Consider the following 18268-nt stretch of genomic DNA (forward strand, 5'->3'; position numbering starts at 1 on the left):
GCTTGACTGGCTTGATCTCTATCTTCTTGCTATCCAAGGAACTTGCAAGGGTCTGCTCCAGCACCACAGTTCGAAATCATCAATTCTTTGGCACTCAGCCTTCTTTATGGGTCAGTTCTCATATCCATACACGACTACTGGAAAAACCATAGTTTTGACTATATGAACTTTTGTCAGCAATGTCTCTGTTTTTTAATACACTGTCTAGGTTTGTCATAGCTTTTCTTCCAAGGAGCAAGCATCTTTTAATTTCTTGACTGCAGTCACCATCCACAGTGGTTTTGGAGTCCAAGAAAATAAAATCTGCCACTGTTTTCACTTTTTCCCCATCTATTTGCCATGAAGTGATGGGACCAGATGCCATGATCTTTGTTTTTCAATGTTGAATTTTAAGCCAGCTTTTTCACTCTCCCCTTTCACTTTCATCAAAAGGCTCTTTAGTTCCTCTTTGCTTTTTGCCATTAGGGTGGTATCATCTGCATATCTGAGATTGTTGATATTTCTCCCGGCAGTCTTGATTCCATCTTGTGTTTCATCCAGCCCAATATTTCTCATGATGTACTCTGCGTATAAGTTAAATAAGCAGGATAACAATATATAGCCTTGATGTACTCCTTTTCCAATTTGGAACCAGTCTGTTGTTCCATGTCTGGTTCTAACTATTGCTCTTTGACCTGCATACAGATTTCTCAGGAGGCAGGTAAGATATTCCCATCTCTTTAAAAATTTTCCACAGTTTGTTGCAATCCACAGAGTCAAAGGCTTTGGTGTAGTCAATAAAACAGAAGTAGAATGCTTTTCTGGAATTCTCTTGCTTTTTCTATGATCCAAAAGATATTGGCAGTTTGATTGCTGGTGCCTCTGCCTTTTGTAAATCCAGTCTGAACATCTGGAAATTCTTGGTTCATGTACTGTTCAAGCCTAGCTTGGAGAATTTTGAGCATTATTTTGCTAGTGTGTGAAATGAGTGCAATTGTGTGGTAGTCTGAGCATTCTTTGGCATTGCCTTTCTTTGTGATTGGAATGAAAACTGTCCTTTTCCTGTCTTGTGGCCACTGCTGAGTTTTCCAAATTTGCTGGCATACTGAGTGCAGCACATTAATAGTATCCTCTTTCAGGATTTGAAATAGTTCAGCTGGAATTCAATCACCTCTACTAGCTTTATTTGTAGTGATGCTTCCTAAGGCCCACTTGACTTCGCATTCCAGGATTTCTGGCTCTAAGTGATAGGTGAATGACCACACTATCATAGTTATCCAGGTCATTAATACATTTTTTGTACAGTTCTTTTGTGTATTCTTGCCGCCTCATCTTAATATCTTTTGCTTCTGTTAGGGCCTTGCTGTTTCTGTCCTTTATTGTGCCCATCTTTGCATGAAATGTTCCCTTGGTATCTCTAGTTTTCTTGAAGTTCAGTTCAGTCCAGGCACTCAGTAGTGTCCGACTCTTTACATCCCCACGGTCTGCAACATACCAGGTTTCCCTGTCCATTACCAACTCCCTGAGCTTATTCAAACTCCTTGAAGATATCTCTAGTCTTTCCCATTCTGTTGTCTTCCTCTGTTTCTTTGCATTGTTCACTGAAGAAGGCTTTCTAATCTCTCCTTGCTATTCTTTGGAACTCTGCCTTCTGTTGAGCAAATTTTTCCCTTTCTCCTTTGCCTTTCACTACTCTTCTTTTCTCAGCTGTTTGTAAGTCCTCCTCAGAGAAACTTTTTGCCTTCTTACATTTGTTTTTCTTGAGGATGGTTTTGGTCACCCCCTCCTGCACAATGTTACAAACCTTCATCCATAGTTCTTCAGGCACTCTGTCTATCAGATTTAATCCCTTGAACCTATTTGTCACTTTCACTGTATAATCATAAGGGATTTGATTTAGATCATACCTGAATGGCCTAGTGGTTTTCCCTACTTTCTTCAATTTAAGTCTGAATTTTGCAATAAGGAGTTCATGATCTGAGCCACTGTCAGCTCCCAGTCTTGTTTTTGCTGACTGTAGAGAGCTTCTCTATCTTTGGCTGCAAAAAAAAAAAAATCAATCTGATTTCGGTATTGACCATCTGGTGTATCCATATGTAGAGTTGTCTCTTGTGTTATTAGAAGAGGGTGTTTGTTATGACCAGTGCATTCTCTTGGTAAAACTCTGTTATTCTTTGCCCTGCCTGCTTCATTTTGTACTCAAGGGATCAGTTTCTACTGCTGCAATTCTTTTTGCTGACTCTCCACGTTTTGAGGGAACTGCATACAAGCAGTGTCTTAAGGTCAGTAATAATGAAAGGCGGAAGGTAGGGGCATAGATTGTCAAATGTTACACATTTCTTTTTGTATTCAGAAAATAAAATATGAAGTATGCTCCCCCCCACCCCCTGCAGTGTGAGCCACTAATCCATAATTCCACTGAATGGCTATTCCTGCACTCAAGGAGTTTATAATCCAATGTGTGTGGCAAGAATGAAAGCAAGAATTTATATAGCCAGAGGTAGAGGGAAACAAGAGTGTGTGAGAAACAGGGCAGCTGGAATGAGAGAGGAGGTGTCAGCGCAGAGAGACCGGAAAGAACCTCTAGAACAGGGGACTTTCTTGTGCCGAGACCAGTTTCTGAGGTGTACCAGGTAATAGATGCTGACTGTGCCATTTATCCCTCATCGCAACACTGTGAAGTAGGTGATTCTATCTCCATTTTCTGACTGAGAAAACGGAGGTTCAGAGAGGTTAAGTCACTTGCTCAAGACTGGTCAGCAAATAATAGCACAGTCAAGACTCCAAGCCAGCTCTGTTCCAAGCCCACATTCCTCCCCTCCCTCCCCCTTTCACCAGTTTACCTGGTCCCACTACGATCAGAGAGAAAAGCAGGGAAACTTAGGATAGTGTTGGAAAGAACAAAACTACCCATTTGAGCTGAATCTTAGGGACATGTAGAACAGTTTCTCAATACATGAACCTGGCCCCAAACCAATGGCATCACAGTCTCCTACTGCCTTGGTTTAAAATGCATGTTCTTGGGCCCTCTTTTCATCAAATTCTAGAGTTTCACCTCTGGGATCTGAATTTTAGTATGAACCCAGTGATCACCCTAAAGTTTAAGAACCACTGATGGAGAGGAACAATGCTAACCCTAAAAAGACAGGCTGGGGCCATGCTATAGATGTCTGGAGGGCAAATGGAGGAATCAAGAGTCTTTATTTGCTTCAGTCACCAAGGGGAGTGAGTAGCGATTACTGAGCAGGAAGAGGCTTTATCACAATTCATTTTTGGCAAATATTTGGGGTTTGAATGAATATTTTACTGTTACTGATTTACAGTTTAATCCAGTTTGTGACCAGAGAACATACTCTGTATGAGTTCACTCCTTTATGGAGACTTGTTTTATGGCCCAGCATGTGGGCTCTCTTGGTGAATGTTTCACGTGCCCTCAAAAAGAATAGGTGTTTTGCGGGTGTTTTGTGGAGTGCTCTACAAATATCAATTAGATAAAGGTGGCCAAGAGTGTTAATCAAATCTTCTATGTCTTTCCTGATTTGGGGGAGCTCTATTGTTCTCTTAATTGCTGAGAGTATTACAATCTCCAGCTTTGATTATGGATTTGTCTCTTTTCCCCTTTAATTCTGTGCATATTGGAAACTTTATTATCAGACAGTTACAAACATGGTTGTTATAGCCTCCTGGTGAATTGACCCTTTCATCATTATGAATTGTCCCCTTTTATCTCTAGTAATACTCTTTTTATTGACCTGTACCTTATCTACTATTAATATAGGGACTCTCACCTTGTATTTGGGTCTTCGCTGCTGGCTCAGCGGTAAAGAATCCTCTTGCTAATGCAGAAGATGTGGGTTTGATCCCTGGGTCAGGAAGATCCCCTGGAGAAGGAAATGGCAATCCATTCCAGTATTCTTGCCTGGGAAATCCCATGGGCAGAGTCAGAAACAATTTAGCAGCTTAACAACAACAAAGCCTTATATCTATAATTTGCGTGGTATATTTTTTATATCTATATATTTTCAATCTATCAGTGCCTTTATATTTATTTTTTACATTTTATTTTTAACTGGAGGATAATTGCTTTACCATACTGTGCTGGTTTCTGCCATTCATCAACATGAATCAGCCACAGGTGTACATGTGTCCCCTCCCTCTTGAACCTTCCGGCTGGTGCCTTTATGTTTAAAATATATGTCTTTAGGCAGCATTCTGATAGTCCTTCCCTTTTTAAGAATTGAGATATAATCAGCTACCGTAAAATTCACCCACTTTAAAGGGCAGGAATCAGTGGTTTTTCATATATTCAAGAAATTTTCCAACCGTCACCACTATCTAATTTTGTCTGTTCTATTGATCTGTTTTCAAGTTCGTTGATTCTTCTGTCATCTCCGATCTGTTGTTAAGACTATTCGGTGGGCATTTTTATTTTAGATTTTTTTTTCAGTTCTGAAGTCTCTAATTTTTATAGTTTCTATATGTTACTGAAAAATCATTCATTCATTATGAGCACATTTTCCTTAACTTCCTTATATTAGCATACTTAATTAACATACTTATATTAGCTGGTTGTCTGACAAGGCCTTATAAATAGGTGACAAAAGAAGAGAAGTGAAAGGCAAAGGAGAAAAGGAAAGATAAATCTATCTAAATGCAGAGTTCCAAAGAATATCAAAGAGAGATAAGAAAGCCTTCCTAAGTAATCAGTGCAAAGAAATAGAGGAAAACAATAGAATGGGAAAAACGAGAGATCTCTTCCAAAAAAATACAGAGACCAAGGGAACGTTTCATCCAAAGATGGGCACAACAAAGGACAGAAAACGTATGGACCTAAGCAGAAGCAGAAGATATTAATAAGAGGCGGCAAGAATACACAGAAGAATTGTACAAAAAAGACCTTAATGACCCAGATAACCACAATGGTGTGATCACTCACCTTGAGCCAGACATCCTGGAACAGGAAGCGGGATTTAGGAAGCATCTCTATGAACAAAGCTAGTGGAGGTGATGGAATTCCAGCTGAACTATTTCAAATCCTGAAAGAGGATGCTATTAATGTGCTGCACTCAAGGTGCCAGCAAATTTGGAAAACTCAGCAGTGGCCACAAGACAGGAAAGGTCAGTTTTCATTCCAATCACAAAGAAAAGCAATGCCAAAGAATGCTCAAACTACCACACAATTGCACTCATTTCACATGCTAGCAAAATAATGCTCAAAATTCTCTAAGCTAGGCTTGAATAGTACATGAACCAAGAACTTCCGGATGTTCAGACTGGATTTACAAAAAACAGAGGCACCAGCAATCAAATTGCCAATATCTTTTGGATCATAGAAAAAGCAAAAGAATTCCAGAAAAACATTCTACTTCTCTTTTATTGACTACACCAAAGCCTTTGATGGCGTGGATCAAACTGTGAAAAATTTTTAAAGATGGGAATACCAGACCACCTTACCTGCCTCCTGAGAAATCTGTGTGCAGTTCAAAGAGCAACAGTTAGAACCAGACATGGAAAAACAGACTGGTTCCAAATAGGGAAAGGAGTACATCAAGGCTGTGTATTGTCACCCTGCTTATTTAACTGATTATGCAGAGTACATCATGAGAAATGCTGGGCTGGATGAAACACAAGCTGGAATCAAGATTGCCAGGAGAAATATCAATAACCTCAGATATGCAAATGACACCACCCTTATGGCAGAAAGCAGAGAAGAACTAAAGAGCCTCTTGATGAAAGTGAAAGAGGAGAGTTAAACATCTGGCTTAAAACTCAACATTCAGAAAAATAAGATCATGGCATCCAGTCCCATCACTTCATGGCAAATAGATGGGGAAACAATGGAAATGGTGACAGACTTTATTTTCTTGGGCTCCAAAATCACTGCAGATGGTGACTGCAGCCATGAAATTAAAAGACCCTTGCTCCTTGGAAGAAAAGCTATGACCAACCTAGACAGCATATTAACACCAAAGATATTACTTTGCCAACAAAGGTTCATCTAGTCAAAGCTGTGGTTTTTCCAGTAGTTGTGTATGGATGTGAGAGTTGGACCATAAAGAAAGCTAAGTGCTGAAGAACTGTGCTTTAGAACTGTGGTGTTGGAGAAGACTCTTGAGAATCCCTTGGACTGCAAGGAGATCCAACCGGTCCATCCTAAAGGAAACCAATCCTGAATATTCATTGGCAAGACTGATGCTGAAACTGAAGCTCCAATACTTTGGCCACCTAATGTGAAGAACTGACTCATTGGAAAAGACCCTGATGCTGGGAAAGATTGAAGGCGGGAAGACAAGGGGACAACAGGGTATGAGATGGTTGGATGGCATCACCGACTTGATGGACATGAGTTTGAGCCAGCTCCTGGAGTTGGTGATGGACAGGGAAGCCTGGTGTGTTGCAGTCCATGGGGTCACAAAGAACGGACACAGCTGAGTGTCTGAACTGACTTTAAAATCATTGTCTGCTAATTCAAACATTTTGGTTATCTTGGGGGTAAGTCATAATTAACTGTCTTTTCTCTTGAGTATGGATTACATTTTCTCCTTTTTATATGCCTAAAAATTTTGGAAAGCATCCCAGAAATTGTGAATGATATGTTGAAAGGACTGGGTTCTCTTATGTTCCTACAAAGAATACTGATTTTTATTTGTCTTGCTACTGCTGCTGCTAAGTCGCTTCAGTCGTGTCCGACTCTGTGCAACCCCATAGACAGCAGCCCACCAGTCTCCGCCATCCCTGGGATTCTCCAGGCAAGAATACTGGAGTGGGTTGCCATTTCCTTCTCCAATGCATGAAAGTGAAAAGTCAAAGTGAAGTCGCTCAGTCGTGTCCGACTCTTCACGACCCCATGGACCGCAGCCTACGAGGCTCTTCCGTCCCTTACTAGGCGCTTAATTTGGCTGAACTTCAAGCTCCAAAATCTCAGCTGTGTAATGTTCAGTTTAAACCTTACCTGGACTGCTTGGAGTCTACTCCATTAGTGCATACTTTAGGTATCAGCCAAGAATTTGGACAAAGTTTATACACAGAATTCAGGCCTCCCTCTCTACGAACTTGTCCTATCTGTGGTTTCTCCCCACATTTTCTAACGTTCATGATTGCCCTAAACTCTGTCTTCTGGTTATTGAAACCGGTACGATCACAAGGTTTTGTCTAGCTGTTACCCATCCCAGAGGGTATAAATGGGGTCCTGTCCTCAGGCCCAAAGATACTAAAGAGAGAGAGAAATTCATTCAGTGCTACCCCTTCTGCCTTTCTCCAGTATCTGCCTGCTTTACGTACTTTCCAATACCTAAAAGTAATTTTCATTTTGACCAGAATCTATAGTTGTTATTTTAGGGAAGACTGGTCCAATAGAAGCTGTAAATTACTGAGAAAGAAGAGAGATCAAACATAGAAATGAAAGAGTGATCAGGGTGGGAAATCAGAAGGCTAACTGCAATGGTACATGCTGGATATGTTGAGGGCCTGAGCCAGGATGGAAGCAGTAAAAAACGGGGGAAGGAAGGACTCTTTGGACCTTGAAAACTCTACTGGAATTGTATCACATGATCATGTCAACCATATGAGTTCCATAAAATAATAAGTTGTTAAATCCATATATGCACTTCTTCACCCCCTTCAAAAGAAAAACCATAAATACCCTAACCCTTGGCCTCCACGTGCCTGGAAAAGGGAAGGCATAGCTGAAAGGCAAAGAACCAAAGAAGAAATGTATTAGCCTTTAAACTCCCAAGAACATAGGTCCTAGACCTTTAAAGAAAAGTTCATGGATTGTTTCAGGGCAATTATACACAAAGGATATGAGAGAGCATTTGTTGAAAAATGGCTTTAAGTTTTATGCTTTGGACATTAGAACAAGAAAGACATTATTAACAAATTGAAGACAGGAGAAGGGGACTACAGAGGATGAGATGGTTGGATGGCATCACCAACTCGATGGAAATGAGTTTAAGTAAGCTCCGGGACTTGGTGATGGACAGGGAAGCCTGGTGTGCTGCAGTCCATGGAGTCTCAAAGAGTCAGACATCACTGAGTGACTGAACTGAACTGAACTAGGGAATCAAATACAGTTGCCAGTTTGGGGTTGGGGATGGGACAGACCCCAGAGAGAGATCAGGATGTTTAGACATGTGAAGTTAGAGAAGGCCACAGATGTTAAGGAGAGAGCTGGCAGTGTGCCCCAGGAATTCCATAGATCTCACTGAGATCAGTTTGGGGGTTATCCACACATTGGTGATCACAGGAGCCACAGAGCAAGAAAAAATCCACAAAAAATACATGGAAGAAGAAGAAAAAAAATAGATGAAGAGTGAAACTTTCAGAAAAACAACACTTAGGTGAGCTGTAAGGAGAGATGAATGAACAAGGTGGGCAGGAACCAGGGTTTTTCACTCTGTAATATGACCTAGACCATCAAGGATTTTGAATAGAGGAGCTTTGCAATTATATTGATTGTTTAGAGAGATCACTGTGACACAGGTTAAATTTGAAAGTGGAAGGGCCGAGACCAGAGACTGGAGACCAGTAAGGAGGCCGCTGCAAGAGTCCAGGGCAATCATACTGAGGTCCAGGCAAGACAGAAGCAATGAGGAGGTAAGGGACTGATGGACAGTCAAAGGGTTTTGTTAATTTATTTTAAAAAAAAAAAAAAGGAGGAAAAGGAGAACTAGAAGAAGGAAGAATGGAGAGGTGAGGGTGATGATGGTGATGATGGTGGTGATGGTGGTGGTGGCTCAGTTCAGTTCAGTTCAGTCGCTCAGTCGTGTCCGACTCTTTGCAACCCCATGAATCGCAGCACGCCAGGCCTCCCTGTCCATCACCAACTCCCGGAGTTCACTCAGACTCGTGTCCATCGAGTCGGTGATGCCATCCAGCCATCTCATCCTCTGTCGTCCCCTTCTCCTCCTGCCCTCAATCCCTCCCAGCATCAGGGTCTTTTCCAGTGAGTCAACTCTTCCCATGAGGGGGCCAAAGTATTGAAGTTTCAGCCGCAGCATCAGTCCTTCCAAAGAACACCCAGGACTGGTCTCCTTTAGGATGAACTGGTTGGATCTCCTTGCAGTCCAAGGGACTCTCAAGAGTCTTCTCTAACACCACAGTTCAAAAGTATCAATTCTTTGGTGCTCAGCTTTATTCACAGCCCAACTCTCATATCCACACATGACCACAGGAAAAACCATAGCCTTGACTAGACAGACCTTTGTTGACAAAGTAATGTCTCTGCTTTTGAATATGCTGCCTAGGTTGGTCATAACTTTCCTTCCAAGGAGTAAGCGTCTTTAAATTTTTATGGCTGCAATAACCATCTGCAGTGATTTTGGAGCCCCCCAAAATAAAGTCTGACACTGTTTCCATTGTTTCCCCATCTATTTCCCATGAAGTGATGGGACCAGATGCCATGATCTTCATTTTCTGAATGTTGAGCTTTAAGCCAACGTTTTCACTCTCCTCTTTAACTTTCATCAAGAGGCTTTTTAGTTCCTCTTCACTTTCTGCCATAAGGGTGGTGTCATCTGCATATCTGAGGTTATTGATATTTCTCCTGGCAATCTTGATTCCAGCTTGTGCTTCTTCCAGCCCAGCGTTTCTCATGATGTACTCTGCATAGAAGTAAAATAAGCAGAGTGACAATATACAGCCTTGACGGACTCCTTTTCCTATTTGGAACCAGTCTGTTGTTCCATGTCCAGTTTGAACTGTTGCTTCGTGACCTGCATATAGGTTTCTCAAGAGGCAGGTGAGGTAGTCTGGTATTCCCATCTCTTTCAGAATTTTCCAGTTTATTGTGATCCACACAGTCAAAGGCTTTGGCATAGTCAATAAAGCAGAAATGGACGTTTTTCTGGAACTCTCTTGCTTTTTCCATGATCCAGCGGATGTTGGCAATTTGATCTCTGTTCCTCTGCCTTTTCTAAAACCAGCTTGAACATCTGGAAGTTCATGGATCACGTATTGCTGAAGCCTGGCTTGGAGAATTTTGAGCATTACTTTACTAGCATGTGAGATGAGTGCAATTGTGCGATAGTTTGAGCATTATTTGGCATTGCCTGTCTTTGGGATTGGCATGAAAACTGACCTTTTCCAGTCCTGTGACCACTGCTGAGTTTTCCAAATTTGCTGGCATATTGAGTGCAGCACTTTCACAGCATCATCTTTCAGGATTTGAAACAGCTCAACTGGAATGCCATCACCTCCACTAGCTTTGTTCGTAGTGATGCTTTCTAAGGCCCACTTGACTTCACATTCCAGGATGTCTGGCTCTAGGTGAGTGATCACACCATCGTGATTATCCAGGTCGTGAAGATCTTTTTTTGTACAGTTCTTCTGTGTATTCTTGCCACCTCTTCTTAATATCTTCTGCTTCTGTTAGGTCCGTGCCATTTCTGTCCTTTATAGTGATGGTGGTGGTGGTGATGGTGGTGGTCGTGGTGGTGGTGGTCCTGGTGGTCACGATGGTGATGGTGTTGGTGACACTGATGGTGGTGGTGTTGGTGCCAGTGGTGGTGGTGGTGCTGGTGCCACCCTGACGGTGGTAACATAACAGCACCTAGTATTTATAGAGTGCATACTAAATGCCAGACACTGTTCCAAGTGAAAGTACACTGAGCTTGCAACTCACTGGCTTTAGGGAGAAACCAGAAGTTAGGGGACTGGGAATGGAGGGCCGCAGACTGACCTACCAGTGTGTGGTTTGGGCAGCTGGTCGTGCCATTTTACTAAGTCAATGATCCTGGCGGAGCTGTAAGCAGGCTCCTTATGGAGGTTGGTGTATAACAGATGTTGCTCTGCGTTCTCTGTCAAATTCAGCACGTTGAAGAGAAGGAGAGAAAATTTGAGTTTTTCGGCCTGACCCCTGACACGGAGTTCCATGGGTCCGTCATGATTTGTATTCCAAACTTGTTCAAGGAGAGCGCTCCCTACAAGTGCCAAGTGAAGACGCTGCCAGGTAAGTTCCGCTGAAGCCAGAGGGAGGTGGGACTGCTGAATTCCTTCCTCCCGATAACCCGGGTGAGGCTTGAACATGCTCTTTAAAAACACACACACAGAAGGATGATCAGTGTATTATTAAAGTCAATCTTTGTTTATCCATAAATGAGTTAGCTGGTGGGTTATCATAGCAAATGTTTACTCTCCACCCTCCAGCCTACATCTGAATTTCCTCTCTCTGGCAAACTGCATGCGTATCCTGGCAAACCAAATTCAATTTTATATTAACTCAAGTGAGACATCCTGGGAAATAATCTGCTGATGGGAGAGAAGAAAAGATTAAAAGATCCCTCATTACCTTCCCAGGTCAAATGAAAATAGCAGTGATTATAATAGCATTTCTGCAGTACCAGCCAGGGACCAGACACCACCAAACACAGTTCTCATGAGCTATCTATGAAGCATCTTGGTTCCACTGAGAAAGCTGAGGCACAGGGTGGTTAAGTAACTTGCCCCAAATTGCACAGGTGGTGACAGACAGAACGAGGCCTAATACCAGGGAAGACACTCTCATTACTACGCTTCTATAGAGATAGTTTTGAGTCACTGGCTCAAGGAGGTGGCGTCCCGTGTTCCTTTCCTCCAGCACATTGAAACTCGACTCTCATTGTGAGCATCGTGATATTTTTATTTGTGTTTATTTTCATAGAGATAGAAATGTAATGCTGTAAGTTTAGAGGATGAAAGCGATACCCCTGGGTTGGATGGATTTGGAAAACAGTTTCCACCCTAGTCATCATCTTTAGGTTAATGATGTCAGTAGGTGATTTCTGTTCTGAGGGATAGAGGCCAGGCAGCTTAGAGGCTGGCCCCAAAGGTATAACTGCAGCTTGGTAGAATCATCATCGGTTAGGTTCTGGTCCTCAGCTTTGTTCAGAAAATCAACTCAACGGTTTCTCCAAGAGTCTGTAAGAGACTGACTTCTTTACCCGAGTCCCAGTGCTTTAGTTTTCATGGGAAGATATGCGTGGTGGGCCAGCCAGCACTGGCCACTTGCAGGGGGCGTGCCCTTCCTGGGGACAGGGCCAGACGAAGACCAGAGTAGAACTTGGCAACGGAAGAACTAGATAAAGGAAACCCATGTCACAGGCACTGAGCTAGGAGTGTATATATGATTTGTGACCCTCTCCTCGGACCCTACTGGATCAGTCTCCTCCATTCCTGGCTCGCCCCTGTCCCCTTGCTTACTGACAGCTTGCAGACCACTCCACCATATCCTTCTGATCGGCCCATATCCTACATGATCTAACTCATGATATCGTTTTCTTCTAAGACTGTAGCTGCTTTTATATGAGTCATACTTTTTGGTGACTGGTTCTTGGTGACATATAGAAGGTGCCTTATCCTTTATAATATTCGTCGCTCAGTCATCCCCAACTCTTTGCGACCCCGTGGACTGCAGCCCACCAGGCTCCACTGTCCATGAGATTTTCCAGGCAAGGATACTGGAGTGGGTTGCCATTTCCTTCTCCAGGGGATCTTCCCAACCCAGGGTAATCAAGAATATTAATAAGAAGTCCTACCATTTATTAAGTACCTACTCTAGTGCCAAACACTGTGCAAAATACTTTACATATATCATCTCATTGAATCCTTACAACAATCTGGCAAGTTGGGTTACCTCATCCCCATTTTACAGAGGGGGATCTCTGCCTCTGAGAAGTTAAGCAACTCGCCCATGATCACACAGCTGGTCAGTGACCTAACTAGGTTCATCTGATTTTGAAGACTGGGCTCTAATCACCACTCTGCAATTTCGTTTAGAGCCGGTCCTCTCTACTGTACATTTATTCCTCTTACTTCCATTTCAGGATGAAACATCCTGCCCTGACCCTGTATCCAGGAGTCTGTCTTACCCCAGAGCCCAGGACCCCTCCTTTATCTACCTCTCCGAATGTCTGGACCATCATCCCAGCATCCTGATGCTGGAAAGGGGTCTAAGGGTTGGCTCACCCCATATCCTAATTGAATAGACAAGGAAACAAAGGTATCATTGTGTAGCAGCTGTGAGGATGAGCTTTGGAGTTACACATGTCAACCCTGGCTTCGCCACTGAGTAGCTGTGGACCTTGTTCAAGTCACCCAACCTCTCTGAGACTCAGCTTCATCATCTGTAAGGAGGGGCCATACAGAGCCACCTGTTTGGTAGGATGGCACTGGTGGAGCACTCTATACAGTGCCTGGCATGTAGTAAGAGTTCCGTCATCACTGGCTACTGTTATTATTAATAATAAATCTTAGACCGGAGAGGGTCATGCAGAAGAGAGTAGCTCAGCACATCGGCGGCTGAGCCCAACCTCTAATTCCCCACTTTCCAGTGCTGTTTCTGTATTGTCTTCCTACTTCTCCATGAGTGAGATGGCAGAAATGTTCCAAGTCCCTGTCCTGGTACGGGGAGCTGCAGTTTTCTGGTCACGTTAGGCATGTCGTGTAGAAACATGTGGCTCCAGTCCTCTCCCCAGTAGAGTGATGGGAGTGTCATGTGGCAGGGGACAGGGTATCACTCAAGTGTGAAGCTACCCAGAGAGGCCCACGCCACAGGGGCTTGGGAAGGAGTAAGGAGAGGGCTGGAAGTAAAGTCTCCAACAATTCCCAGGGTTCACAGTCATTGCCAAGGTCGCTGGCAACTGATGATCACCCAAGCTGAAGCCACACAGGGGCCAGGAACCGAAGGAGGGTGACTTGGAAAGCCAAGACCGCTGGGTAATCCAGATCGCCAGCCTTCTGTTGGCTGTCTTGGCTGCGCTGGGGCCTCGCTGCAGCGCGCAGACTTTCTTTCGCTGTGCCACAGTGGTTTAGTGTCCTGCAGCATGTGGGAGCTGAGTGTTCCAACCAGGGATCAAACCAGCATTCCCTGAATTGGAGATGGCTTCTCAACCGCTAGATCACCAGAGAAGTCCCAAATCACCAGTTTTAACGAAAACCCCAGCTACCTCTTCTTTACCAAGCTACTTCCCAGTCCCACTTGGGTTGGTGACAGGAAGTGTGTCATGCCAAGAACTGGCTGCAGGCACCCATTCCAAAGACACAGGACTGTAGGGAGGAGGCTCAGCACTAAAGCCCTCATCTGTCCTCTCCTTCTGCTTTAGAAAGGGTGATGCCTCCCAGGCTCCCCCCTGAGTGAGGTTTTCCCAATACCCAGCTCAGATCTTGACTGAGATGTGGGCAAGCCAGGCCCCTCTCACTGTCCATCCCCCCTCCCTTTCCCCTTTTCCCAAGCCCCCACCAGAAAGGCAGGACTTCCCTTAGACTCAGACAAGAGGGGCCCTTGTAAGGTCCTGCTCCAGCCCTGCCCTGGACATGGCCCTCCCCACAAGATGAAGGGTCCTTAAGTCCAAGAGGGCAGGTCCCCACGGACTCTGAGAGCCTCGAAATTCCCTGCATCAATGGCTGGAGCCTGTGTCCAGTCTCGGCAGGTCTCCTCCTTGGGTCTTTCTTCCAGAGGACAAGCCCGCGGCCCAAAGGGTGGCCAAAGGACGGGCATTGTATGGGCCTTGGATGAACTTGACCATGAGCCCATATCCTTGTGCATGAGGCCCCTGGCAGGGTGGACTGGAGCCAGGCTGGGCTTGCAGGAACTCCCCCCTGCACTTCCTTCTTTCCACTCTGCACCCCAAGGAGTCCAAGAAGCAAGCTTCAAGCCTTCCAGGTTGTTATGAAAAGTATATTTGTCAAGGAGGGGGCACAGAACATATTTTACTTAACAATGCAAGAACACAATTTATAAATTCTTAATATTTAGACATATGGTGTGTGGCCCTCCATTTGTGCCCTCGCCCCGGCCCCGTAAGTCTTGGGAGTGGAAGAGGCCTTCCCAAGCCTGTCCCGAGAGGTGGGGTTGGGGGTCGAGGCCTGAGTTGCCAGCACCCACACTGACAGCCTCAGCCTTCCTGCTCTGCCTCTCGTTGACCCAGATCGGACATGGACCTACTCCTTCTCCGGCGCCTTCCTGTTCTCCATGGGCTTCCTGGTTGCAGGGCTCTGCTACCTGAGCTACAGATACATCACCAAGCCGCCTCCACCTCCCAGCTCCCTGGTGAGCAGGGGCCCCGGGGAGGGCATGGGCTCAGGGACCCCCGGCTCTTTGCTTCTCCTGCCAACCTAGAGACGTGGCTGGCAGCCCCTGGGGTGGACTGACAAGAGCTAGGGGATCAGGAAGAGAAGGCGTGGAACAGACAAGCCATGTCGTTTTCAAGGGGACACGTGCCCTGTCTGAATGGGCAGCCCAGACAGGCTCTGCCACCTGGGATCGCAGGCCCAGTGTGGCCACATCTTTGATTTTTTACCAATGAAGTCCGAAGTTCAGATGGTAATGTGAACTCTCCCACGTTTCAAGTCTTGGCAACTAATTTTTCTAAATTAAGCCTTAGCAAACCGCACATGTCGTATCAGCAGCCCGAGTCTGGCCCCCAGCACGGCGTCTCTGCCCACTGCAGAGCCTGGACAGTCTGGGGCTGGAGGAGTCGGACCCATCGGTCTCTCCAAGTCAAAGCCCATCTGAGCCATTTCCTGAAAACTCTCCTGGACTCCGCTTCCCCCTCCCTTCCCCTCCTTTCTCCCTCCATGAGGCCCTTCGGGAGCTGAAGAGCAGTTGAAGCACCTCCTGGGGAGCATCACCCAAGGTCATCCCAAATCTGAGTCAACTCCTTCCAGAATACCCACCTCCTGGAGAAATCACAGCCTGACTCACCGCTCTCCCTGGCCAAGCCAGACTCAGGCAGTGGCCCTCAGCTAACAGGGCCAGAGCTCTGTTCCTTCACAGAGGCCCCAGCACTAAGAGAAATCCCTGGGAAAGAAGGCAGGGATTACGGATCTTGGAAAAGCCCTCAGGCGGTCTACCTTTGCCCTCGCCCCCACCCCTGGGGAGGACCGCGGCGCCCACGGCATCCTCAGGGGCGGGGGGCTGAGAAGGCACTCTAATGGGCGTGCTGTTCTCCCTGCCTAGGATGTCCAGCACATCCTGCCCTTCCAGCCTCTGCGGTTCATCCAGGAGCACACCCTGATCCCCGTCTTCGACCTCAGCAGCTCCGGCGGTCTGGCCCAGCCTGTCCAGTACTCCAAAGTCAAGGTCTCCGACCCCATGGAGCCCCTGGGACACCCACCGCGGCACGGCCTGCCTGAGGTCGCCTACCTTGGGCAGCCAGACCTCCCCGTCCTCCGGCCCTCTGGAGGACCACCTCACCAGGCACTCCCCATGCTGTCCTACGCCCCCCAGGCTGCTCCCGAGGGCAGGCCCTCATCCTATGCACCTCAGGGAACCCTGGAAGCTAAACCGCCCTCCTACACTCTGCAGGCTGTCTCAGAGGCCCAGCTTCCTTCCTACACCCCGCAGGCCACCCCAGACAGCTGGCCTCCTTCCTACGGGATGTGCGGGGAAGAGTCTGGGAGAGACTCCCCACCTGTGACACGCTTTGGTCCAAAACACCTTGGAACTAAGGGGCAGCTCCAGAAAGAGGTGCCAGCTGGAAGCTGCAGCCCAGGTGGCCTTTCACTACAGGGGGTGACACCCCTGGCCATGGAGGACCCCCAAGAAGCAAAATCCTCCCACCAGCACTTAGGGGTTCACACCGACTCAGACTCTGACTCTGATACCATAGGCCAAAGGGAGCCAGGAACACGAAGCTCCCTAAAGGGCCAGCTGCCCCTCCTCTCCTCTGTCCAGATCGAGGGCCACCCCGGGTGCCTCCCTTTGCAGACTCCTTCCCTCCCATGTTCCCCCACAGATGAGGGTCCAAGTCGCTGGGGCCTGCTGGAGTCTCTCGTGTGTCCCAGTGATGAGGATCCGGCATCCAAGACTGAGGCCGAGAGCCCAGGCCTTCAGGCCCCAGACCTGGAGTCACCCACGGAGCTGGACTCTCTGTTCCGAGGCCTGGCCCTAACCGTGCAGTGGGAGTCCTGAGCAGAGAACAGGGCAGGCCTGGGGCTTCCTCCTGTCCCCACCACCCCCTCAGCTCACATCCTGGGCCTTCACTCCTGTATCCAGGGATGCTGCGCACTCTGCAGCCCCTCCCCAGGTGGGTGCCCTCGAGGAACCAGCAGAGGAGGAGGCTGGACCCTTGCCTAGGCTGAGATCCCTTTGGAGCAAAAAAGACGTGAGAAGAGCTCCAGCCAGTTTCAGAGGTGTATCATGTGCAAATGAGCTGGAGCACGCCAAGCTCTGCAGGGCAGGACAGTCAGAGAGAGGGAGTTGATGCGAGGAGACCTCCCAGAGGTGCAGGGCCCCGGCTCCTAATACACTGGATACAGACTTCTCCTGGAGCCTACCCCTCTTCATTCCTTTCCTGGACAGTTTCATAGTCTGGTTCAACAGACTGAGGTCTCTGCCTCCTCTGTGATTCCCCGAAGAGGGGAAAAAGGAGCCTGAAAAGGGACGCCTCGCAGCAGACTGGGCAGAACCAGAACAACCTGCGAGATGGCAAGATTCCAGGGCCGAGTGCGGCCTGTGGCTCAGCCCCACCCAGGCCTACTGCCTGAAACTGCACTGTTTCAGCTTCCATCCTCTGCTGGAGGCTGGACCCCAAGTGAAGTGCCCACCAGGCAGGGAGAACACAGAAACCCTGTCTGTCAGCAGGAGTTCCAGACCCTATCCTGGGAGCGGGGTTTGGAAGGAACACGGGGCCATGGGGCGCCTGAAGGAGACACAATTACAACTGTACTTACTTCACAACTTTGGAAACTCAGCCTTGGGTTCAGCCCACCCGGGTTCCAGCTCCAGCCTTAACGCTTCCCGGCCGCGTGGCTACAAGCAAATGAATCGCTGTTTGAAATCTCAGTTTCCTCATCTGTATGATGGGGATAGTAACACCTACCGCATGGGGTTGTGGTGAGGCTGAGATTAAATCATGTCTGGTTCAGGGTTGGGAACTCATGTACACCTGTGGTGGATTCATGTCAATGTATGGCAAAACCAATACAGTATTGTAAAGTAAAAAAATAAAATTAAAAATAAATAAATAAATAAACACCCCGCAAAGAAAATATGTTTCACAGCGCCTGGCACATGGGCCGTGCCCAGTAAACTAGTAGCTGTCTCCTGTTGTGATTTTTTTTTTAAACCCCCAATTCAGTTTGATTTTGGATCAGGCATTTTCTCAGATTATCTTGATTTCCTCAGAATTGCTCCAGGCCAAGCCAGAGGGGCTGGACTGCCTAGGAGGAGGCCAGGGAAGGGACCGGAGGAAACAGGGGCCCAGAGACACGTGGAACCTCCTCCTTGAGCTCTTCAGCTCAGTTCAGTTCAGTTCAGCTCAGTTCAGTTCAGTTCAGTCGCTCAGTCATGTCCAACTCTTGACGCTCATGC

At 46.6% G+C, this 18268-nt stretch overlaps 1 protein-coding gene across 1 annotated transcript in view; it reads left to right on the top strand.

Annotated features, from left to right (window-relative positions):
- Positions 1–17922, top strand: part of IL22RA1 (interleukin 22 receptor subunit alpha 1) — a 30016-nt gene extending 12094 nt beyond the window's left edge. Inside the window, exons 5-7 of the mRNA XM_069579500.1 lie at positions 10789–10927; positions 14883–15004; positions 15914–17922. Coding sequence (XP_069435601.1) covers positions 10789–10927; positions 14883–15004; positions 15914–16867 — 1215 coding nt within the window. The 3' untranslated portion in view covers positions 16868–17922. The remainder of the gene's footprint in view (positions 1–10788; positions 10928–14882; positions 15005–15913) is intronic.
- Positions 17923–18268: the final 346 nt, after the last annotated feature.

The sequence above is a fragment of the Ovis canadensis genome, chromosome 2 (genome assembly GCF_042477335.2).
Source record: "Ovis canadensis isolate MfBH-ARS-UI-01 breed Bighorn chromosome 2, ARS-UI_OviCan_v2, whole genome shotgun sequence".
NCBI lineage: Eukaryota > Metazoa > Chordata > Mammalia > Artiodactyla > Bovidae > Ovis > Ovis canadensis.